Source organism: Corvus brachyrhynchos, unplaced genomic scaffold (genome assembly GCF_000691975.1).
Source record: "Corvus brachyrhynchos isolate BGI_N302 unplaced genomic scaffold, ASM69197v1 scaffold114, whole genome shotgun sequence".
NCBI classification, from domain to species: Eukaryota; Metazoa; Chordata; class Aves; order Passeriformes; family Corvidae; genus Corvus; species Corvus brachyrhynchos.
The window spans coordinates 4567826-4592470 of NW_008238337.1; the positions used below are offsets into that span (position 1 = coordinate 4567826).

General features: G+C 44.6%; 2 protein-coding genes across 14 annotated transcripts; one reads left to right on the forward strand and one right to left on the reverse strand.

Annotated features, from left to right (window-relative positions):
* Positions 1-165: 165 nt before the first annotated feature.
* TCHP (trichoplein keratin filament binding) lies at positions 166-4244 on the forward strand (the record flags this gene model as incomplete). Its single annotated transcript, XM_017734725.1, has 10 exons — positions 166-243; positions 830-898; positions 1117-1290; positions 1483-1595; positions 1895-1961; positions 2214-2386; positions 2585-2666; positions 2855-3043; positions 3114-3197; positions 3671-4244. Coding segments are annotated over 10 exons (1062 nt in total), but the record flags the coding sequence as incomplete, so codon positions are not given.
* Positions 4245-4493: 249 nt separating this feature from the next.
* Positions 4494-24645, reverse strand: GIT2 (GIT ArfGAP 2). 13 transcript variants are annotated; one of them, XM_017734886.1, is made up of 21 exons: positions 24481-24645; positions 23855-23967; positions 23053-23158; positions 22649-22735; positions 22374-22504; positions 21828-21922; positions 21141-21186; positions 20695-20700; positions 20288-20336; positions 19746-19818; positions 19315-19412; positions 18910-19021; positions 18315-18457; positions 17449-17598; positions 15582-15830; positions 14091-14180; positions 11612-11694; positions 11342-11524; positions 9701-9817; positions 7476-7539; positions 4494-6690 (listed from the first exon to the last, which is right to left on the reverse strand). In XM_017734886.1, exons 1-21 carry the CDS (start codon positions 24628-24630, stop codon positions 6478-6480), a joined length of 2358 nt encoding a protein of 785 aa, XP_017590375.1. In that variant the 5' UTR covers positions 24631-24645; the 3' UTR covers positions 4494-6477. The 13 variants fall into 13 exon arrangements, with proteins under 13 accessions (XP_017590375.1, XP_017590374.1, XP_017590377.1 ...); XM_017734885.1 differs by having other exon boundaries at positions 20288-20339; XM_017734888.1 differs by lacking the exon at positions 20695-20700.

A 24645-nucleotide genomic window follows, 5' to 3' on the forward strand; every position in this document is an offset into this window, starting at 1 on the left:
GTGCTCGTCCCGCATTCCGGGGCACGTCCCGTGAAGGGCCGCTCCCGTGCTTCACCTGTGCCAGCGGGACTTGCTGGGGGCTCCCCAGGAGTTGCCAGCACTTGGTGCCCTGAATCCCTGTCAGACTTGGCGGGGTTTGGGATACCGAGCTCTCGCGTATCCTGACCTGACCCGGCTCTGTGTTCCCAGTTTGCTGAGCCGCTGCTGCACGAGCACTGGAACAAAAACGCGGAGCTCCGAGAGGTGATACTGTTTTCTCTTTAGTCCCCGCTGCCTTGTATTTATTAAACCTGTTTTTAACTTGAAAGTCATCGTATCTCTACTGTTGCCACTCATCTTGCATCACAGCAACAACCCCAAGTTTTGATAAACAAAAAGCAAAGAAGTGAAAGGGTTTGAGTTTAAATTGTTTTAAGAAGCTCCCTCAAAGCTGTATTTTTAAAAGTCAGAAATCTGTTCAGACTCTGAGCAGATTTTCAGTGCTCACAATGTAAATATTTCAGGTGCATAAAATATAAATAATAGAAAAAATATAAATCTTAATATCTCAGCTATACCTGGCATGCTGTGGCGCTTCCTCATTCTTTATTCCACTCATGTGCTGCTCCAGTGCTGCAGCCCTGTGTCACTGTCACTGTGGTGTTTCCCATGTGACAATAACCCTCAGCTCAGGACCTGGTGGGCACCTCGGACACTCAGACAAACCCACCTCTGCAGAGGCAGATCCTGCTGGGATTTCAGGGCCAGGTGGTGTTCCGGAGAGTCTGGAAGATCCTGGGGGACAGAACCTCTGGCACTGATGGCCCTACTGCATCTGTTGTATCTCCAGGTGGAGTCGGAGCTGCACAGGAAGCACGTGAGAGAGGCTTGGGGTGATCAGCTAACGCAAAAAACCAAGGTATGGGGGGTAGCCCTGGTGTTCTGGTCCCTGGGAGGACTCTGAAACACATGTGCAGGTGGAGATGTGACATTTGTGCCACAGGAGCTGCGGCTGGGAAGGGCACTGTTAACAAAGCCATCCATCTTGCTGGGGTCTGCTCTGTGGATTTTCTGAGCCAGAAGCTGTTTCTTTGTGTCAGGCTAACCTGAGATGCTGTTTTCTTTGGGCTGGGAAAGGAAGAGGTGACTGAACTCAAAGAGAAGAAACGTTATGAAAATGAGTACGAAACAGCACGAGGGGAAGTGCCGGCGAGAATGAGACAAGAGGAGGAGAAGCGTCAGCTGGAGGAGAAGCAGCAAGTGGAAACGTTGCTTCAGCAGATAGAAGAACTGAAATTACAGGAGACAAAGGTAATCTTGACTTTCTCCTCATTTGAGAATTCATTGCTTCACTTGGAAATACAGCAAGGCTGACCTGATCTCTTCTCTCCGTGTTTGCACTGCAGGGAGCAGCACAGGGTACAAACTCTGGTCAAGCATGCTCTGTGGGATGCTGTAGCTCTCTGATGTACTCTCTCTTGGCGCTTGTTTTGTCCTTTTTAGGCAACAAAGTTGAAAAAGGAACAAGAGAATTTATTAAAGCAGCAGTGGGAGCTGGAGAACTTGGAAGAAGAAAGGAAACAAATGGAAGAGCACCGGAGGAAGAAAGAGCTGGGGTAGGACACCAAGTGGAGCTTGTTTTGAATAGAATCTGTTCCTGTGTCCACAGCAGTACTTGGGGCACAAGGAGATATTCCACGTAGCAGTGGTAGGATGTAAATATTTGGGTTTTGGTGGACTTGCCCACAGCAGCCAAGGAGCAGAGGCACTGGTGCTGTTACTGGTGCTTTTTGTTCCTGGTAGCAGGTTCCTCATTGTCACACATGTACCTCCCTGAGTGCTGCTGTACAATGACGTGGTGCTTTAGAGTCAATGTGATATTGGCTTTTTTTTTTTCTTTTTTTTCTTCCTTCAGTCGCTTTTTGAGGCATCAGTGTGATGTCCAGTTAAGGAGACGAGCGCAGCAGATACAGGAGGAGCTGGTAAGAGATTCATTTATACTTTATAGATGCTGTGGGGTGAAAAAACTTGTTGTGTGTTTTGTGTCTGCCTCTGATTCCTACAGATCAGGAGGCCTCTTCCAGCTTGTGCACAGGAGCACAAAGCTCACAGGGAAGCAGCGGATGGAGCATCTTGCTGAGCACACCCTTGACACTGTCACCAGTAATGCCCAGAGGAGCCCTGCACACAGGCTGCAAGGCTGGTAGATAGTTAATCTCGTGGTTTTTCTCCAGGAGACAGACAGGCAAATCTTATCAGCCCTCCTGGAGAAAGAAGATGAGGATCAGCGCCGGCAGATTGCGCAGCAGGAACGGGCGGTGGCAGACGTGGCCTGGATGAAGAGGGTCATCGAGGAACAGCTCCAGCTGGAAAAGGAGAGGGAAGCAGAGCTCGAGACTATCTTTAGGTGAGTCTGCCCACCTCTGAACTTCACCTGAAGAGTCCATGTGTGCTGAATGTTCTGGGTCAGAGGGTCACTGAGAGGCAGAGGTGGGGTGGACACACCAACTGGCAGGGAACAAACCTGAAGAGAAACCTGAGTACGCCTCGAAAGCACAGGATAGCTCATCTGTGCCTCAGACATAATTCTTCCTCTCTCCTTTAGGGAAGAAGCTAAAAAAATGTGGGAGAAGAGAGAAGAAGAATGGGAAAGAGAGAAGAAGGCTAGAGATCGCCTGATGAATGAGGTGATGATGACCTCTGTTGTTGATGTGTCTCCCTTGGCTCAATGAAACCATCATTCCACTTGTCACCTACCACTGTCTTGAGAGTCAGAGCCGTCCACAGCAGGGTGGAAGGAATTTTTCTGCTTGTCTGGTGTGTTTTCTGGGAACTGTTTAACCATCTTCTCCCTCCATCCCCTCCCTTCGCACAGGTCCTTGCAGGCAGACAGCGGCAGATCCAAGAGAAGATGGAGTTAAACAGACGGGCCCAAGAAGAGTCCATAAAGTATCGAGAGCAGCTGATCAAAGAACTCGAGGAGGCAAAGAAGGAAGGGACTCGTCGGGAGAAGGAGCAGGAGGAGGAACTGCAGAGAGCCCGCAGGAGGGAGCTGCAGGCACAGGTAGGCTGAGCTCCCCAATACACACCCGGCTAGTGAGGCCGCCCCATCTCACCCGATTTCCTGTGCACAGGGGACAGAGCGCAGCTCGAGAGAGGAGGAGGAAGAGCAGGAGGGATGGGCCCGGCAGCACCGCGAGCAGGGCTGGCACAGCAGGGTAAGGTCACACCTGGGTCACTCTGACACAGAGGTTGTCCTGGCACAGGGGCCACCCCGACAGACGAGTCCATTACCAAGGGTGACAGCATCAGTGTCTCTGATCTGCGCTTTGGTTGTCACAGTGCCAGAGCACAACACTGGGCTGTTCCTTCCCCTCATAGAGCTCTCCAGTTCTCTCTTTTGCTGATATTGATATATTAGGCCCTATCTGTTAAAGAATTTTTGAGGCAGATGTGTTGCTAATGCCTCAAATGTTGCTCAGTGCTGAAAGGGATTTATTGGCTCTGTTAACGCAGTCAGTGCAGTGCAACTCCCCTGCTCAGTGTCTATGGTGTCTGTCCTGCTTTGCCTGGCTCTAAAATCGAATTTGAGTAACCCTACCTAAAGCCCCTGCCCAGCACATCACCTCCTGTGCATGCTGAACAGCCAGAGCCCATAAACCAGTGCTGGTCTTTGTTTTGACCCCATTAGTTCTACAGTTACCCAAGAGCAGCTTGGACTTGAGGAACAAGCACGAGATGCAGCTCCAGACTACAGAAAGAAAACTCTGAAGGCTCAAGGAACTCTTGAAGTAATGGTGCCTCTGGAATAGCCTACAGTGAGACCAAGAGTTGACTCTCTGAAAACATTTAGCTGTGGCCCAGCTGAAGAGGAGCAAATTTCTACTATCTTCACGAATGTGGAAGTGTAAGCACCTTCAGAGAAGTGAACTGCTTCACTTTGCATTCTGGAGTTGTGCACATGTGAGGCAACCCAGCAAACAAAAGGCCCCTGTGGACCTGAGCCGTGAGAGAATCAGTGCCTCCCCAGGAACAGGAGCTGTGAAACACCATGGGCTGTGTCAGACTCCCACCTTGGAGAATCAGGCTTTGCCCGGGTGCCCACTGGACTTTGAGGAGTTAATTCATAATGCACACTGCGAAGCAGTCAGATCATGTGTGCTGTGGCAGCAGTGCGTGTCCAGTTCCTCTCCAGAAGGTGCTGGAGACTTCATTAAATGTTGTTTTTCACTTGTTTCATAAATAATGAATAATTGAAACCTGAACAAGGATTTGTTTTTTTTTATGTGAGCAGACTATGCAACAGGAGGAGATTGAGTTGATTATTGTACTTCATTCCTTGCTGTTACCATCAGCTACTGCAGCTTGACATCAGTCCTGTCACAGTGCACAAGGAGCTGTAACAGAGCTGTGACAAAGACTGGAGGCACCTCAGCACTTTACTCAAGTGTAGAAACCTTTCCAAAGATCTTTAGAGAACCAGCAGTCAAATAACCCCACATTATTTCACACGCTGAAAGGGTTTTAGCATTTTATAGTAATACTGTAAACAAAAGATTAAAAGTCAAAATATTGTACAGACAGAATGACACTGATAAATACAAGGTTTGGAAAAAGGCAAAAAAGCTTTTCCTTTCCTCTGCAGCATTTTGTAAAGGAAGAGCAAGTTTGTATACAGGGGAACAAGAGGAGATCTAGTCCTAAAAGAAAAACACCTTTGTTATTTGAGGTGCTACAAACTCTGTGACTGCAGTGCTGTGAGTGAATGAACTTGCTGCTGGGGGTTCCTGTGGGATGTGAACCACTCTGATTTCAGTGTAGCTGGAGCAGGGGCTGGCAGTTCCTAAAGTGTCCCTTGGTTTTGGATCAAAGGCAGGTTTAAATAAGTGATAAATTACACCATAGCTCAGTGTCACCCTGCTTTGGAAAGCAGGTAAGATATGTTAAAGAACAGCACACAGAGGTGTCCTGAGAGACTGAAAAATACCATTTGCTGCCTTTCAGCCATGCCAATTTAAGGAGAAGTTCCTAGAAGATTCTCAATGTATTTAATTGCCAGTTGCATGATTTTGAAGTAGGTCTCACAAAGATCATTTGTAGTTCTAATCCCCTGCGTTGTCAGGCTAGAGCTGCTTCTGGGGTTCAGAAGGATGGAGAGGAAATAAAACCCCACAATGAAGAACATTAATTTACTGGGCTGTCATCTCCTCTCTCCATTCCTTCCCTCCCTCAGGCTCTGGGAGCCAGACACAGCACCAGGAATCCAGCAGTGCTATGGCACTTGTGCTTGGATATATCCACACAAACACACCATGGCTGGCTCCTGGGCAGTGACAGCACACTTCCAAGTAGGACACAAGCAGGGGCAAAAATCAGTGACTTCCTGCACCACCTGAAATTCAGACTCCCAAAAAAATTCTCATTTTTGAAATTATGGACTGACACTTTTGTGAACTGTTATGGATGAAGAAACCTGGAGCACATGTGGCCACTGGGGCCAGGCAGTCTGGCAGCAAGTTGTCAAATTTTGAAAGATTTGCATAAAAAACTTAGGATATACAAGAAATGTTTTCACATTTGGATATGTTGAGGTACAGAGGTTATGTGCTGTGGCAGACACAGCTGCTTTTGCACTGGCACTCTTCTAACTTCCTTTTTTTGTTAACGAGCACAGAAATCTTTAGTGAAATTGCATCTGGAGTTACTGAGAAATGCTGCTGCAAACAAGATGGTGCCTCAAAGATGACAGGAAAATTCTGCAGGAAACTTACCAATGAATTACTAACTCAGAAACAAAGGATAGTATTTAAACCACTAATGCCCTAAAGTAACATCAAACATATATATTAATGGCATAGTGACAACTAAAAGAAATAACTATTAAGTTTCAAATTCCTTCCAAAACATAAAGTGACAAAGACCTTGTAGAGTTACACGTAACAAGCTTGGATGCCCACAACTACTACTGGTTTAGCAGACTAAAAACATATTGCACAACAGTTGGTATGGGAACAGAGAACGTTGGGCTGGTACCCCGTTACCAGGACAAACCTTCTTCCTGCTGGGAGCGGTCCCGGAGCCTGGGGAGCCTCAGCCAGAGGGATCCTGGCAGGGGAGGCTCCGGAGGGACGGAGATGCTGCCCTCCCCATCTGTGCAGTGGTGTCAGAGCAGTTCCACCAGCAGGATCTGAAAGCAGAACGTGGCCCCAAGGAAACATCTACAAGAGCTCGGTACAGCGCTGGGACACGAGAGTGGCTCGACAGCTACTTGCGACATGCTATTATCCATAACTACACTGGCAACACAGGCACAAAATAAGGCAGTGGGTTAAATTAATCATAAAATTGTTAGAAAACATGCAAAAATAATACTGAGTTTAAAAAAAAAAAAGTTTCTTGCCCCTTGAAGTTTTTTCCTCATAAAAATGCGCATAGTTCCACACCTATATGTTGAAATCCAACCTTTAAAAAACCCCAGAGTAAAAAGCCCCGAGTGCCTCAGTTGTTGTTCTCTTTGGTTGTGATGGTGACCAGCTGCTTGGCAGCCTTGGCGATGTCGTAGGCGCACTGGATGACCTGCTGTGTCACCAGCTGGATGTCGGGCGCGGGGCTGGGCTCCGCGGGCAGCGCTTTCCTGCACTCTGACTGCAGTCTGTAGGCACTGGATGTCAGCAGGCGCAGGGAAGTCCTCACCAGCTCTGACTTGGGCTTCTGGGAAGGGAAAACAGAAGCTGAACCAGGCAGAACAACACAACCTTTTAATTAGCCGGGAGTGCTCACAAGGGTTTCTTTGATGCAGGATGGCTGTGGCCAGGCTCTGCCTTCCCCTCGTGGCAGCAGGCAGAATTTCTCCTCTCACGGAGGTTCCAAACGGCTGCCAGGCAGCAGGCAGGGAATAATAGCTCCATGCCCTCCCTTAGGAAGTTACTCATGCACATTTCTGGTGCCTGTTTACTGTCCCAGCCCATGTCCTGGCTGGCAGGAGGGGACAGCGTGTCCACGACGATCAGTGCAGGCGGGACAACAGTCTTGGCTCTTTCCTCGTGGTTTTGGAGAGGTGGCTAAGACTTTACAAGAACTCAGCCATGGGGATTTCACTCCCTAAATTTGCTGTGAGCAAACAGATCACTTTGGTGGATGGGTAACAGATCTAAACATGGCTGCAGGAAAGAAATCCAGGCAATGGCACTCAGATGGAAAAGGGGGTGATGAGTCTGGTGAAATTCCCATAGAACTCCACAACTCTTCATGCCAGATCCAAGTACCTCCAGTTTTCTGCTGTTCTTAAGAGTTTTAAGTTCAAGAGTACAATTAAAGGCCTGGACTCACTTTAGCCCTTCCCAGCTGCCACGCTAATAAATACAACGGTGCATCATAACCCCATCATTTCTCCCTAACATTTTCATTTAAGGAAAATAATTTTTGATTTTCATTCTGAAGGGAAATTACACTTGAGGAACAGGGCCAAAACCATTCTGATGGTGGCAGGTACTTACTTTTGGGAACAAGGCTGCCATTTCTGTCACTGCCACATGTATTCTCTCGGAGCACGGTATATAACTGCAAAAAGATGCCCTGGGTTAATTATTGTGTAGAGACTCCCTTCCCTCTTCCAGTTCATTGCTCAGTGATTGTTATTCTAAAAACAACCACGTGGCTTCAGAAAAAGCAAGAACTTAACCAATAGTGCAAAATTACTTCTTAGATTTTCGTTGTTCTTCAGAGTTGGTTTGAAGGAATAACTGTCCCCACCTTTTATATAAAACATTCTCAGGAAAGTCTCCATTTGTGTGCAACTTCAGAACACCAAGATGCCTTCTTGGATTCATTAATACCCAGTAAACAGACAAGGCAGAGTTCTCACACACATGCATCCCCAAACTACCAACTGCATTCACAGCCTGTGAGTTCTAGGCTAAATATTCACTAATTCTGATGAGTTAGTTAATAAAACAAAGGCAGATTCCATGAATCCTCATTGATTTCTCTTCTGATTTATATACCAAACGAAAGCTGGTCTGTTCAAAATAGATCTTACCATAAACTGCTGTGAATAGTGAAGTGTTAGTGTGCTCTCTCACAAGTCTCATTTCAAGAGACTCGTTTTTATGCATCAAAGACTCAACTTTAGCGTAAGTTAGTTCACATGATTCAGTCTTAACAAAGAGAATCTCAAAAATCACGAAGCATTCAAGAAAACTATTCAGCACGTGTGGGTTATGGTAGGTCAGTGCCCTTTCAAGCAAAAAGAGCCCCCGAACCCACCCCCCTCCCCAGTCATTATTTATTTGATCTTCTTGCAACACCAAAGGTGCAAAAAAATCAGTCACTTGCAAATGCACTGAGAGAGAAGCGACACACTGGGGTCATTTTGGCAATGCAGGAAAATGCCTTGAAAAGGAGTATTTCCATGTGTCTCAAGTCACATGAGTTCTTCCAAATAAACTAAAAGTGGAGAGAGGTCTTCCAAGTTCACCACAATTCCCCTTCTGCTGTTGAGTTAATGATTAATCTGCTCCCTGCAGCGCCCTGCTCATTAAGAAGTCAATTTACTGATTAAACCCTTCACTAATAAGCCAGAGAAAGCCCTGAGAATAACCTGAATGAGACACCCAGGTGAACAACACGTGTTTCATTGTATGCTCTCTAGGTCAGCTGCAAAGTTTCCAGCGTGGCCTGGAGGAATGGCTTTAGTTTAATGTCTAAACACTCACTGTGAGCTTGTGAAATGCTCTGACACTGTGTTGGGTTTACACACATTCCAGTGAGACATCAGGAAGATATTCAAGTAGTGACAGCTTGGAAAAGGAATCCCTCATTAGCAGTAAATTGTGTTAATCTCTTTCTCCAATCCTGACATTTGTTGGCCGGGGTTTGAACCTGGGCAGTTCTGTTTTGAAGAGCCTCTCACTTAAATTTCATTTCTATTTTAGGCATTAATAAACAGTATTTTGGTCAGGTTGGAAGATACCATATAAATACAGATCTTTTTTCATGGATTTGGGATGCAAATGATCTCATTTGACCCCCAGCTGTATAAACACTTGAGGGGCCTCAGCTAGCTGTCAGGTGAGAATGTTCCACCTTGGGGATGTGAAACTCCTGCTACTTTTGCAATGGTGCAAAGATGCAGCAACCACATGTTTTGTTCATAGAATCACAGAACACTTTGGGTTGGAAGGGACCTTCAAACCGCAAAGATTTCTTCCTAAAGGAAGAAGTTCTTCCCTGTGAGGGTGGTGAGGCCCTGGCACAAGTTGTCCAGAGAAGCTGTGGCTGCTCCATCCCTTAAAGAGTCCAAGGCCAGGTTGGATGGGACTTGGAGCAACCTGGGCTAGTGGAAGGTGTCCCTGCCCATGGCAGGGGGTGGCACTGGATGGGCTCTAAGGTCCCTTCTAACCCCAGCTATTCTGTGATTCCATGATCCAACCAAGTTGTTGTAATTTAATTTACCTTGACAGGCAATAAATAAAACAGAGACAGGAGAATCCTTTACACCAGAGCCAGCTGCAGCTCCAGGCTGTGGTTCTGTTTCCCCACTGATCACTACTGGGAGCTGAAGGGGCTGTGCCTGCAGGGGCTGCCTGCAGTTCCCTCATCCCCTGGAGCATTTCATGCATCGCCTTCCACGACCCCCGTGTGGCCGGAGTGGGAGGGAAAGGGGCAGCAGAGAAGGAGAAAGGACACTGTGCCTGGGAGGCAGGGACAGAGGCCAGAGTACCAGGAGGCAGGGCCGGGCTGCTGGCTGGGGAGAGGCTGCACGGGGGCTCGTTCAGCCCCGGGGACCCGCGTGCCGAGGCTGTGTCTGAGCTGGGATGTGCCCCCACGCTCCAAGGGCCTGCTCAGCCCATGGAGCACAGGGAAAGGAATGGGAGAGAGTGAGAAACAAAAGGAAGAAGGGGTTTTATTAATAGATTATATTCTTGCATGACTTTTTTTTACTCTCCAGTTATCTAGGCAGCACATGATTTTTCTCTACAACATTCCCAGCACGAGCTTGGAGGATGTGTTATTACATCCTCAAGTATCTCATTCTGATAAGGAAGCATTTCCCTGTGTTAAGGAAGCCAAGGAAGAGGAAAACAAAGGACAGCAGCTTCCTACTTCAGTGTTTTGCAAAATAAGACTCATCTAAGCATAGGCAAACACCCCACTCCACGTGTGGTACAGAAACCAAAAATGCAGCATAACAGGTTTTTTAAAAGCCTGATCAATTCAACAATGAAAGCCAGGTATGCTGCATTCTTTCCTTCAATGATTTAGAAAAAATATCACTGTATAGTGTCACTATCATATTGTATAGTGTGATACCATAAAAACTAAACTTATTTAAAGCTTCCCTGTGAGAAACAAGCAACAAGAGATTGCACTGGGAAAGGTTACGCCAAGGGCAACGAGCTCAGCACAACCACGGCAGAAATCGTCACTTGGCATGAGAAGGAGAGGCCACGCCAGCCCTGCTAAAAATAGCAAAGTACAAGAAGGAAAAAACACAGAACAAAAGTGGCCCCATTGTTGTGCACTCCTCTGAGCGAGGCAGGAAGTGAGGGCTCAACACAAACCGCTGCTGCTTCTCCCAGGCACAGAGGGCACCGAGCTGGGGCCACAGCAGGGCCAGATCTGCCAGCCTGCAGGGCCAGGTTTGCTGGAGCCCAGGGTGTTCCAACCCCAAAATGTGCTCACACCTGTGAATATGTAACTCTGATTTACAGCCCTCTGAAAGAGCTGCGTGGGAAGCAGCACCTGATGATCAGCAAAGGGAGTATCACTTTTAGTCACCCACAGCTATTCTGGAAACTGTTCAGGTGGGCCAGAAGTTCCCTGAGGGAGCCGAAGCTGCTGCAGCCTGGTACGCTCAGGCAGTGCTCTGCTTGCTCAGCTGTATCTAAACACAATAGGTCAAATACTTTTGCTGATACATAATTTGTACTAGTAGCTCAGTAGGAAAGCCAAATTCTCTCACAATTTTCATCTGAAGCAAGACCTGGTGTTACTATCACATTCTGTGGAGCGTGATCACCTATGGACACAGAGGGGTGAAGGCCCAAGAAACACTTGCAGTGAGTTCTCTACAACACATTTGATTTGTGTCTTATTCAACACTTGTTTTGCAGCAGGACTCACAAGTTAAGGGCGGGGCAGGCAGCACTGCAGCCAGAACCCACTCACAGGGGGCTGGTCACCTGTCCCCAACTCGCCCCGTGGCACTAAGGACACCAGGGAACACCACAGACCTACACATTTTACAGGTGTGAAATAGTGAGGCTGTATTTTTCTACAGGTGTACTACAGGTGAAAACACCTGAAGAATTTTCTTTGTTTTCTTACCAACTGCAGAGCTTTTCCAGCACTCCCTCCTTACCTGTCATGTTTGTTCTCCTGTGCCGCTCGCAGCAGCTCCTGGATGTTCTTGGTGATCTGCTCAGTTTTCCGAATCACATCTTCTGTACTGGGCAAACTGGTGCTGGGGGCTGAGTCTGTGTCTTCAGGGATGGACCCTTCCCCCTGCCAAACGACACTGCGCTGCCGCCCCTTCCTGCCCGACCTGCAGGGGAGCAAAACAGGGGTTGGCCCGGGCACAGAACAATCTCCTGTCACCCCCAAGCTGTGTCAGCTCTGTCACAGCACCTACCCCGGCTCCTCCAGCTCCACAGGGGTGGTGGGGTTGTCATAGTCGCTCTCGGACACGCTGCTCTGCTTCTCCAGCTTCGAGGCCTGCAAGGAACAGATTTACTTCAGCCTGTGCAGGAAAGAGCAGCCCTGGGCTGTGCCAGAGCCATGCCCTGTGCATGTGGATTTGCTCTTTGCACAACAGCTCCTGCAGGAGCCACCACCCTGGAGCTGCTGTGCCCCTCTCCCCATGCCAGGCTCCTGCTCAGATTGTACCCGAGGCCCTGGGCACTGCCAGCACAGCACAGCCCCACCAGCCCCTGAGCACCCAGCATGGCAGGACAGACAGACAGACAGAGCACAGCATCGTTCCCTGCCACTGAAACTGCCCCAGGGGCACACACCCAGAAGCCCACCAGGAGCAGAGGCCAAACAGAGAAGCAGCACCATGAAACAGGAGCCTGAAGAGTGAGCAAGAACCACTGGAGAGGGGAGAACCCTAGAGAAAAAGAGGCCAGACCAAGACAGCAGAGCAGAGGTCAGAGACCATGGGGGAGAGGCTGAATGCAGAGTGCAAACCAACTGGTGGGAGGCTGGCCCTGGGAAGGCCACTGCAAAATGGGAGCCTAAAACAAGGGCTGAAGACTGTGGCAATGGGAAAGCCAAAATAAAGACAGGAGACAGAGATTGGGGGAGTCCAAGCTGCAGGTGGAAGACCAAGGGCACATACAGAGCCGATGAGACTTGGAGCTCATTACAGTCTGGGGGCCAACACGAGAGTGGTTAAAGCCCATTGCAAACTGGAGCCCAAAACAGGGTGGGAAGCCAAAGTGTGAGGAATTGAGGCCCACTGAATGCTTAATACTGGTGCAGAGTTGGAAGACCAAAGAAGTGAGAGTTGTGCCCCAGAGCACAGGATGCAACAAGGGCAGGAGGCCCAACCATCAGAGTAGAGGGCCATGGAAGAATTGTGTCAGGAGGGCAGGGGCCAATTCCAAAGTGGAAGCTGAAATGAGAGCAGGAGGAATGCAGGGAAGCAGAGGCTGGATTGAGCTCTGTAGGCCCATTGCAAAGTGGGAGGTTGATCCAGCTGGGAGGCTGATCCCAGAGCAAAGGCTGAATGAAGAAAGGGAAACTAAAATGAGCTCGGAGGCCAAATCCTCGGCCAGGCTCCAGGATCACCCACACATCTGCCTCAAGTCTTCTAAAAACTACAAAGCTTCACCCAGGTGCCCAACACAGCATGTCTGGTGTCAAATACACCATGCTGATGTCACTCTGATCACAGAGCAGCAGCTCAGGGTCCTTCACAGCCCCAACAACCATCCCTGGGGCTCTTACAGAAACCCTGAACTCAGCATCAGGGTATCTCAAGGGTTAAACTGTAAGGGACACCTCCAATGTGCATCCCTGACCCAAACATTTAGGAATCTGCTTACCAAATAACACTTCTTGACAGACCAGAAATGTGACCAGGAACTGGTTTTCACTGGCTGAGATTCAGTACATTTGTTAAGCACTCATCTGATGCTAAACCAACAATTCTTAACTGAAGCACCTGGAGTTATGAAACCATCTCAATCTTAAAGTTACTTTGCACAGAAGGAAAAACCAGCATTTTTTGAACACTCCTCTCTCAGGACAGCTGGTAAAGATCAGTTGTAAAAGTGACATGTATTTTGAAGATAAGAAACTATTACATGTAGAGTCTGACCTTTCCCCTCTCCCAGGTGTACAGAGACCATGCCAACAGTGGCAAAACTCTACCATCTGGTCAGAAATACAAACAGCAGTGATGAATGACAAGAAGAGGATACTGGGGATCACTAATACAGGATCAGTGTAGAATAAAAGCAACCAACCAAACCCCGTGAAAGTTTCCAGTGCCAGACAGCACTGCAGCCAAACCCAGATTTCCATTTGGCCAAGGAGGTTATTCCCTTGAAAGTTTGATCATCTATCCCTACTTGCAAATCTAGTATTTTCTGGACTGATATGTCCAAACATTGTACAGTCAAAATAAAATGGGGACAGAAGGAATTAAAAAGCAGGTTCTATGTCCTGGCAGGGAGAAGCCAGAATAAACTTTTAAAACCCCAGATTTGGTATCTGTAAGGCAAACAGTCAATCAGGACCACCTGGATTGGTGCAAGCCACTGGCCCCCAAGGAAAGCAGCTTTGAAGCTGGGCCTCATGCAGTGCTTTTAGTCAGCAGGAGAGTTGTACATTGGCTTAGAAATATCAGTGAGAGCCTGGAAAATCACTGTCCAAACAACAGCCAGCTTGTCTTGGGGCTGTTGTGCAGCTGAACAAGTGACCTGGAGAACTGTGCGTGGTGTTAAAGGCTGAAGATGCGAAATTAGAGAGAGGCAAGTGCCCAGAGCTGGTGGCAGCAGGTGCAGGCTGGAAGGCCAGGCAGTGAGAGGGGGAAGAGAGAGGATGTGGTTCTGGGGAGATTGGCACCTCCTCCAGGGAAAAGACCGATTGGGAAGGTACTTAACCCTTCGTGTGCTCTCATCCCTCGACCAGGAAAGCGTGGAGGGGAAGGAAGGTAGAGATGAAGAGGAGGTCACAAACGCACTCCTCCCGATCTAAAAATGGGAAAGAGAAAAACACTCGGGAAAAACCAAAACACAAACAAACTCTTAATGAAATTAAAGGAACATTCTTAAAACCATGGAGGTGACATAAAGAAAGAATGATGTTGAGAATCTGGCTTAGGCTGAGTAGACTTAATTCTTTCCAAACACAATTGAATTCATGCTCATTGTAATGCTGAGATTCCAGAGGTGCCAAATTCCACGGAGAATAAAAAAAATTCACCACATGCCAAATTAACTAACTCCACATAAGATCAACGCTTCAGAACAGCTCCTCCTATCCAAATCTCCACCCAAATGACCAAAGGACCTATACAAAGCACTGTCACATGTTGCAAACACTGTCAAACACAAATGAATTCGGACATTTCCTGCTGCCAGAACTGCCTTCATATCAACATAACAATATAATTTAAAATGATCCAGATTTCATAGTTTAAATTAATTTAATTGAAGGTGGAGGCTGATTCCCTTGATGCACTCAACTTTATTCTGTGGAATGTGCATGGAACATTTGCCCTCCCTCATGCCAAAGGTAACTTCAAAATACATTTTAAAGGTCTTAACGATTTAACTGGAAGTAAATACAAGACAGGGCTACCAACAGGGAAAGATATTGTCAAAAATCCACACATTTTAAATGTGTGTCAAAAAACCACTGTCCTGTATTCCTGCCCACAGGGCAATCTAACAAGGTGAAATAAAAAATTAACTGTGCTAGTTAATTAAACGCACTTGTTAATTAAATGCACTAGTGTGTGTTGGGTCACTTCTGTAAAGTGTGAACACCTCAGTGCAAAATCCCTCTGGCTAACAGAGAACTCCCTCTCCACATCACACAGGAAAATACTAAACCAGAAGAATCTGCCTGACTGGCAGATCTAACCCATCTCCAGCCTCCAGTTCCAAACTCAGAGTAAGAAACTGGTGGGCTGGGGAAAATTTTTCAAGTTTATTTTATTTTTGCAAGGTGGTTATGAAGTTCCACAAATTGGTACCTGTGTGTTTATCTCCAGAAATACATGAACTTTACCTACCTTCTTGGAACACTATTTTCCCCCCCTTTCTGGTTTTCAGACAATCACATATTGATATTTTATATATATGTAGTGTGGTTATATAGTGTGGTTAAAAAACCAGCTGAGCAGAAGCCCAAAGCTCCAGTTTACATATTCCAGAACTGCTACAGCTTCTGCTTTTCAAACCATCAGGCTCCTGCAGACATGTTAATACAGCAAACATGAACAATTCTCACAGTTCTTATTCCCCATTTTTTTTTTGTCCCCTCTTTTTTTTCCCCCTGAGGCAGAAGCTGGGTGAACAAGCAGAGTCGGAAGAGACGGGAAAGCTGCACATGAGAGGCAATGCAGAAGCAGCAGCAGTTTTACTCACGTGTGGAGGGAAGGGCTGCAGCCTGGTGATGTTTTCTTCTGGGTAGGTGACCTCCCCCATGGGCAGGTAGGGCTTCTGCCCTGAGCCAGTCTCGTACATGGACATGGGCCTGCTGCCCCGGGCCGACGGGCGCCGCTTTAGGGAGGAATTGCTGCTGGGGTCTGGGTACTCAGAACCACTTTGCACCTGATAGATATTGGTTGTGGCCTGTCTTCTGAGGGTGGTATTTTCACTCTGTAGCGTTTGGAGCTGAAAGAAAATTGTACTGTACTACTTGGTTTGCAAAGAGCAAGTGCCAAAAGCCAAGTGACCACGCAACGCTCGCTTGGCAGCTGTGCTAGAAAATCCAGGTACTGCTAGCTGGGGGCTCATTTCTCTTTCAAAATCTACTTGACTTGCTTGGTATAAGCATAAAAACACCTTTGTTCCAGATCTGGAAGTATTTAGGTGCTGATTTCCAGCAGCTGCTGGGCTGTAAACTAAGTTAGATGTTAAAATTGGCTGTTGTACTCCAAAACACATGACCCATTCCCTCCAGCCTGCTCTACTGGCACAGGAATCCTGGGATAGAATGAGGCTGTGGGGGGAAGGACTGCCAACACAACAGTTTTCCAAGCAAAGGGAACCATTTCAACAGCCAATACAAGGACTTAGAAGACTTTCACACAAGGCCCATGAAATCTGACAATGCCAGAACTGCAGCACAGACACCAGAGGCAGCACAAAGGAACTCAAGCTTGCTCTGCAAAGCAAGGAGAGAGTTTAGCTTACGAAAATTAGGCATCAGCTACTGCTATCTAAGAAGCCAACAAGAAAGCATTTTAAAGCCTTTTATTATGTATTCATTTGATAGTGAAAATGCACCAATTCTGATTATTTTGTGGACTTAGAGTAAGTTTGCTATATTAACACATCAGAAAGAAAAGATGCAGTGAAGAAAAACCGCAGCACAGCAATGATCTCCCTTCTACTACACCATGTAAATATCCTAAAGCCTCATTAATTCATAGGCCCCAAAGGTTTTTTTTAAAACCCTAAATAGACTATATCTGTTTAAAGAAACTCAGTATAAGTGAAAAGCTAATTCAGTTGATTCAAGAGAAATGCTCAACCAGTACAAGCTGTTGAAAGACCAAGGAAACACCCCGAGATCTCCCAGTGTTCACCATTCCAACAGAATAGAAGAAAATGTTGGCACTTAACAGACAAGGATAATCCAATACGCTGAATTAGCTCAGCCTCAGGTGCAAACAGTCTCACCACTCTCCAAAAGCCCTGCTCTGCCCCAAAACAGTGGGTCCACCCCACAGCCTGAACAACTTTCTCTACACATCACTCTTGCAGGATTGTAATTCTTTGGAAAACAGGATTTTAAACACTAGTTAAAGGGATTAATCTGAGGGTAAGCAGCCAGCCCTTTCTAGCCAGTGTGACAGACAGGATAGTGAACTCAGATATAAATTGTCCTTAACCCCACAAAAATATAGATAAGTGCACACACATAAGATGTGGGCTGGCACTCGCTTCCTCATTGTTTAAAGCTGCTTATATTGAAGCAGGACAGCAAAACCACACAAGACTTGCAACAACTGCCTTGCCACTTGGAAAACTGATGTCAAAGTTTTGACATAAATCAAATCAGCCTCATGATTTACTAGGTTGGATCACCACGAAAAAACAACATTCAAAGCACGTGTTGCACATAAATATTTATAGTCTCGTATCTGATCCCAAAGCAGCTCCACTTTAAAATGAGTTTTCTCACTATCCTAATACTGGATTATCTCATCCTCAGTTCCAGCAGTTTTATTCTAACAACTTCAGACACCCCAAGAGCTGGAGGACTTCCCTCTGCTGTGGCTGTTACCTTTTTCTGCATAATCCTTAGCTCATCACTCAGGTTGATGTTCACTTTCATTAACTGCTGAATCTTCACCTCAGAAGCCACCAAGGCATTTTTAACCTGCATATATTCCTGGGCTGTCACTGGTCCATCTGACAAGTCTGAATCCAAGCTCTAGGAAAAGGAAGAGAAAAATACTGACACCATTAAGAAGAAGAAAACAAGACCACAAGATTTCAACAGCTTTTCATGTACTTACTTTAAAGGCACCACAGTTCAAATGGAGTTTAAATGAATAAGATCCATTAACCAGAATCATTTGAAGTCCTCTATAAAAGCAATCTGATGTCAATTAGCTCTTAGCTCCTCTAAAAACATTTGCATTAGCATTTCAGTGACAAAATACTGTTTTATAAGGATTTTTTAAAAAACATACAATAAAGAACTGCAAACTTATAAATGACAGACTGCTAAATATCCAGTGTACATATCCCAGGGAAGATTAAAGTAGAACCACCAGGTTTACTGCCCTTTGATATCATTCTGCATTACTCCAGGAATGGTTTAACTCACTTGGACACTATTGGTCTGCTGTGAGTATTTCTTCAGTAGGAAGCAGTAAATGTTTGTGAAATACCATGGGATCACTGATTCAGAGCTTTTTGGCAGATCCAATTATTTCATCTATGCAATTAAATCTATATCTTATCTCCAGACATACACATTACTTTTCCAGAGAGGTTTTTTTTTTTTACAATAAAAATTCCTTAAGCAACAACATTTAATTTTAGAAAGTTCATAGACTGAGGCATGATTATGAAATTAAGATATTGATTTTCTGATCATGAATGCAGAGTACACTTGGGGGTGTATCACTATTTCAAGCCTACCTTCTGCCTGTTTGATTTAGCTGCATTTGTTTCCAGATCTATATCTTCATCTGAAGCAACACTGTCGTAATCAGGCTGGTCATTGTCCTGACTTTCACTGCTGTGCTGATTGCTGATGGATTTGAGTATCAGCTCCACATTCTCTGCAGATCAACACATTAAACACATACTAGTAAATCTGGAGAAGAAATGGAAGTTCATACTCTGAAAAAAATTAATTTAGATCCACCTAAGAGGTATGAATGATTACTGTCCCAAACTTTGAAGTTTTATGGTTCTGTCTTTTCATTTCTCCTAAGTGTTTGGGCAAGTTAAAATAAGTGGTGAGAATCGTTTAGGAGCTTAATAAAATTCATACAAATTTAAAAACCCCAACAGACTACATTGGACAAATGGGTAGCAGCATTCAAATACAAAATACAGGGAAAAATTAAAAGTTAGAAGAGATTCTTTTGTATTTTCTCTCCAGAAAAAAAACCCCAATATATAAAAACAATAGATCTCTCTCTTAATTCAGCACTGCTGAGGGGCTCTGGGAGTGATTAAACTACTGAGGAAGTGCCTGCAAAGGAGCTGACAACAAAAGATCACTCACCTTTAGAACCAGTGAGAGAATTCCCCTGTTGTCTTCGTTTGGCATCACTTAAAATGTCTATAACCAGAGTAGCAAACTCGTGGGCATTAAATCGAGCCAGTTTCTGCCTTCCCTAAATTACAGAATAATGCAGAGGAAAAAAAGTACATCCTGCATCAGATGAACAGCATCAGATGAACAGCAGAGCTCCCAGGAAGAACTGACTATACACTTGGAGTTGACTGTTCAACTTCATTTATTGCAAACAGTATGATTTAAAGGGGAAATATGAAATTTTATTTTAACTTCTTTCCAAGTGGATGCAACTCTTCTACAAAAATGAAATGCAGTAAAGCAATATTACTTAAGCCTATTTAATTACCTGGCCTATTAAATTATTTTTACAATATTAAGAAGATTTCATACCTGATTCCTGGTTGAGGAATATTCAGGATTTACAGGAAGAAAAGGGACCACTGTGGTCTCTGTCACGAGTGTACTGTGGTTCTGAGTAGCAAGCCAAACTGCTCCAGAGAAAAAACAAAAAGAGGGAATAACCTTCCTGTACTGCTTGACACTATTTCTTTGTGAAATAAAAGACTGCAATTTCAAACACAAACACAATCAATTCAGAGGAAAGCTTTTCCCCAGAGGGTTCTCCATTTTGTAAAAAACACAAGATTTTTTCAATTAACATCCCCTTCAGGCAATGCAAGACAAAGCAACTCCCCTCAGCAGTAATTGCTGAATACAGAAGCACTTGAACAGAACATGTGCTTGCATTGGCATCTTGTATGTAAAGTAACAATCCAGATTTCTTTTATTTCATTCCAGAAAGCCTCACTCGCCTCACTCACCTGCATCTGTTTCCCTTCTGTCAACTTCATCATACACATCCATGGCAAGTTCTTCAAATAAGTGGTTGCTTAGCTAAGGGTCGAAGAGAATAATTACACTTTGAAAGGAAATGAAACCCAGTAAGATCTCTGATAACAGAGAAAATGCAAGAGCACAGCTCTGCTCTTTTCTTCAGCCTCTCTAATTCATAGAAATGCTCCTTTCTCAGCCTGCACAGGGAGCAGACATGTATGACCACCCTATTTCTAGGTACAGAGCCAACCATTCTGTTCTACACTTCTCCCTTCCTGGTCAATGGACTTTTTTTCACTCCCATCTGACAACAAAGAGACCTTTTGTGTTTGGGATGAGGCAGAGGCTCTGTGGGAATGAGGTACCAAATGCCACTGGAGATGTGGACTTCAATGAACAGTGAAGGCTCACAAAATATTTGTGTGTTTCAAGCTGCTCCTACAGCAGATGGGTCAAGAGATACTTGTGGTAGGAAGCCTGAAAAATGAAGTGCAGAGTTTGCCACATCTAGAAAAGGAGTTTTACTTACAGACTGAAGCTTCTTCTTGGCTGCTTTTGCCAGTTCTGATACATCCAGACTGCTATGAAAACAGGAAGTGATCATTACATCTACAGCATTTCAGGGCTTCTACGTATCAAAATTCTACATTTTGGTAACTCAGTGATTAAAATGCCACTTTATCTTAAACCCCCTCATATTTTAGTGTTTTTAGCATTATTTTTAACACACTAATGTTACTAACATTGCTACTATAATATCACTATTAGCACATTCTTATGCTCTCTTATACAACAACTTACACAATTAAAAGCCAAATAATACCAAAATTTCTTTGGAATATGAATACCCACAGCTTTTTACCCACACAATTTTTAGGTTATTACAGTTTTTCACAGCAATGTTGCAAGCAGGAGGTTGGACAGTGGTTTACTTACAGCCGTCTTATTTCCAATTGCACAGCAATAAAAAAGGAACAGGGACTTAAAATTAGTACTTGATGCTTCTTATACAAATATGATTTCATTGATCACAACCAAAAGTTAAAAGCATAAGTATTACAAAAATCAGGAAAGCACTCAATTGGTCCTTGAATTATTTCCACAATCTGTTTCCTAGGAATTCCCCATGTGTGTTCCCTTCACAGAAATGTCTCACCTTCTCCCTGCATTTTAACAAATACAGTCAACTTCTATAATTTTCTGATTTGTTGATATCCCAATATTCTTTCTAGGGAAAAAAGCTTTCAAAACTAATAAAGGCACACATTAAAAAGTTAGAATGGCAACAAGCTTAAAAGGTGTTTCAGTAAGGAAAGAAAACTTAATTATTAGGGTTTTTTAACTCGGATGTTTTCAGACATGTGATGGAATCAGCAACTTACCTGTCTGCCATCTGAGGTATAACAAAGTGCTGCCCATTTTTGTGCTCTAGAGTTGAAAACAAATTGCATTTTAATAGGTTGGTACTGGCTTACAGTTTTCAATAATATAAGCATCAGGCAACATTAAGTAATTTATCTGGCATGTAATTACTCAATTTCCAATTATAGGCAACTAGCAAGTTATAAAAGAAGGCTCCTGCCATGATTTCCAGGTGTTATCAAAGATTCCAATTAAGGCTTATTACTTGTATTGAAATTCTGTTAAAAAGGAAATTTAAGTTCTAACACAGGTTACCTTTATGGTTAAAAAATCTCTAAGTGTCCTTGTGTTCAAAAGGCACACACTTAATAGAACACTCCCCTGCTGTTGCATTTCAATTAGAAGAAACTACTTGGAAGAGTTTTTACAGTATATAAAAAACATGTATTTGTGGAAAACCAAGAAGGAATTTTGTTTTTAACTTATATCAATTTAAAACCCTGCAGTTTTATCTGAATTTTAAATGCATCAACCCTAATCTTGCATCTTATACTTCCTTTGGTTCTTTCTGTGTAATTTATATAACATTAGAATATTTGGAAGTGATACAAGAAGTGCAGTGCCACTGACACAAATAGGACACAGCACAGTCTGAACTGTGCTGGAACAGACAGTGACAGGTCTGAGAGTGCAGGTGTTGGGCTCACCTGGTTTCCTGCCACAGAGGTAGAAAGCCAACCTGTCTGTGAGCTCGTACTGGATCTCCACCAGCCGCTCTGCCAGCTCGTGGTGCCCCCCTTGCCTGCTCACACACAGGGGACAGGGGTCAGTCAGCGACACACAGAAATGGGCAGAGAAACAGATTTAGTACAAGCCAACACTGCACGTGTTTGAGTGCATCAACCCATCACAGACTCACAGCCTGGTTCCACCCCGTGTGCCCCAACCCGGCCCTTTCCTACAGCAATTCCTGAGTCAACCCCAACTCCTGAAGCCTGAACTTGCAGACACTCTTGTCTGATTAATTTCCTGTGAGCTGCTAGATTGGCACAGCCTGTGTCATTGGCCTCACAGCTGATGTCTCAGGCACCCAGAACACAGGCTGTGATCTGATGAAAATACTTATTCCTCATTTTCATTCATTCACTCTTCCTGGAAAAAGTATTATTAGCATTTAACACACAAACTATTTCAGGACAGAAACGTATCTCAGCAGGTCCACTGTGTGATTTATGGACATCAGAGACTCCTACCTTGCATAGTCAACTGGAGTTTTCCCATTGGAATCTTGTGTGCCAGGATCAGCACCATAAACTGCCAATAGTTCTGCTTGCAAAGTCTGTCCTGCCTTCGCAGCAACGTGGAGCGGGGTGTTTCCTTTCTCCTGCAAGAGATGAAAGAAAATACCTACTTAACCAACAGGTGTGAGTAGGAGATTGAAATATAACATGAATCAGCTGAAATGAGTATAAATAATGCGAACTGTAATTGATTGTATATCAAAAGAATGAAAAGAAAATGTTCCTACAGGATGAAAGAAGTTGGCTTGAGCTCCTAAGGAGAGCAGTCGCAAACAGGTCTCCAGATTCCCTGTCCTCACACTGGAATGGAGTTGCTGAAAAAGAAGCAGAATTATATTTAATACAGCAGCAACAACTGTGAGTCAGCAGTTGTTTTTCAGCCATGCTTTGAGAAACAAAGCAGAGTTCTCACTACAGATCTCTTGTGTAAAGGGTTTTCTCCAGTTCACTTCAATTACTGCCTCTTAACATCACCTCCAGCGTCCACATAGATAACCACAAAAAAGGGGCTTTGAGTTGAAGTCAAGCTTTATTTATTTATGTAATAGTGCAGAAAACCAGAAACAATTAAGCCAAAAGCAACTAAGGGAAGTCAGTGAGATCTGCCTGTGCTGTCCCAGGAGCCACTGACCTTGCTGAGATCCTTGGCAGTGACACTGTCGTCCTCCCGGCACGGCAGGCGATGCACAAATGCTAACATTTGATATTTAGCTCTGATGAACTCTGCTTTGTTGGGACTGCAAAGAGAAATCCAGGCAACAAGAAAGGAAAGGAAAGAAATATCAGTGCTTTCGTAAGTAATACAGATGCTCCAGAAAAACAGAAAAATTCACAAGTGAAGACTGAATCAGAGCTTTGCATGTTGCTGGTGGCAAAGTTAGGCATGGAAAAATATTTTCATTAAAAACAACCCAGTGCAGATTGTCTGACCATACAGAGAAAACGTCTGTTACAACCATCAAATATCTGCAGACTGTAGCATGTGGTGTCTGTTTCTTAAAAAGAAATACAGACTCTAAAATCATGCCAGCTTAAGATCTACACTTACTCTACGCAGTTATTTACATTTTCAAATAAAGCACCATAGTCAGGGGCAAAAATCTCTAAAGTTTTACTTAATTACTCAACCAAACTCCATTTTGTTGGCAGCATTCAGTGAACTGAAGCACATGACAAAGAAAAGTCCTTTGACTAAAGGTCCTCACATTCAACAGGAATCAATAATTCAGAGAATTCAAGCCCTGTATTCCCATTTTTCAATAAATTTTAAAAAATCAACACTCAGAAATAAAAGAAAAAAAATAACCACTTTAGTCTTTTTCTCTTCCAGCAAGCCAACACACACAGGTTCCTACAGATTCCTTGCTGCCCTGTCACTGCTGAATAAAATAACCCCACTTCTCTAACATAACAATTCTGCATTTCCCACTTACTGCACTTTATCCTGCGGGCTGGCCTTGCGCCGCCCGCTCATCACGGAGGCAGGGTCCAGCAGGGAGTGTTCCCAGATGGAATTAGCACCATTGTTGTACAGCGTTTCCACCATCTGAAAGCCAGAATACACAGACATTTTGCTGCTGGCTGCACTAATCAAATATTTGTACTTATTTTCAAGTAGATATCAAGCCAACAGATTCCCACTCTGCAGGTCAGCATCTGTAACCTACTGGGATATCAGAACTGGGCACGTGCTTAGGAGGTTATGATGTGGAATGCAGGGAGAACACCCTTAAAATTCTCTGCTCTTCCCAACAGCAGCTCCAGTTCAAAGAAAATCTTGCATTACACTGAAAATTCAGGTTGAAGCAGATGTACAGCAGAATTGTGAAAGAAAACTTGAGGTGACCTTCCAAAGCAAAGGTGTCAAATTCAAAAGGCAAAGACAATTCTGATTTTAGTGGTCCACCACAGAAAAACAAGAGAAACAAAACAAGAATAACCTCAAAAAGCAAAGCTTAAAAGGACCAGCCCCTCTCAAAGAAAGGTTTAGTGATTTAAATTACATTTTAAAAAATCACTATATCTGGCTTTAATGGAGGAAAACAGTTTTCCTCTCTACCTGCAGCAGTGTTGGAGGCCACGGGGTGTGTTTGAGATGCCTCACTTGGGAGATGTGACGGCCCAGGCTCCTGTGCACACTGCAGCACTCGTCACAGATCAGGATCCCCCTGTTTATGGATGCCCAGCAAGGATCTGCAAAAGAAGCCATTCATTGTAACACAGG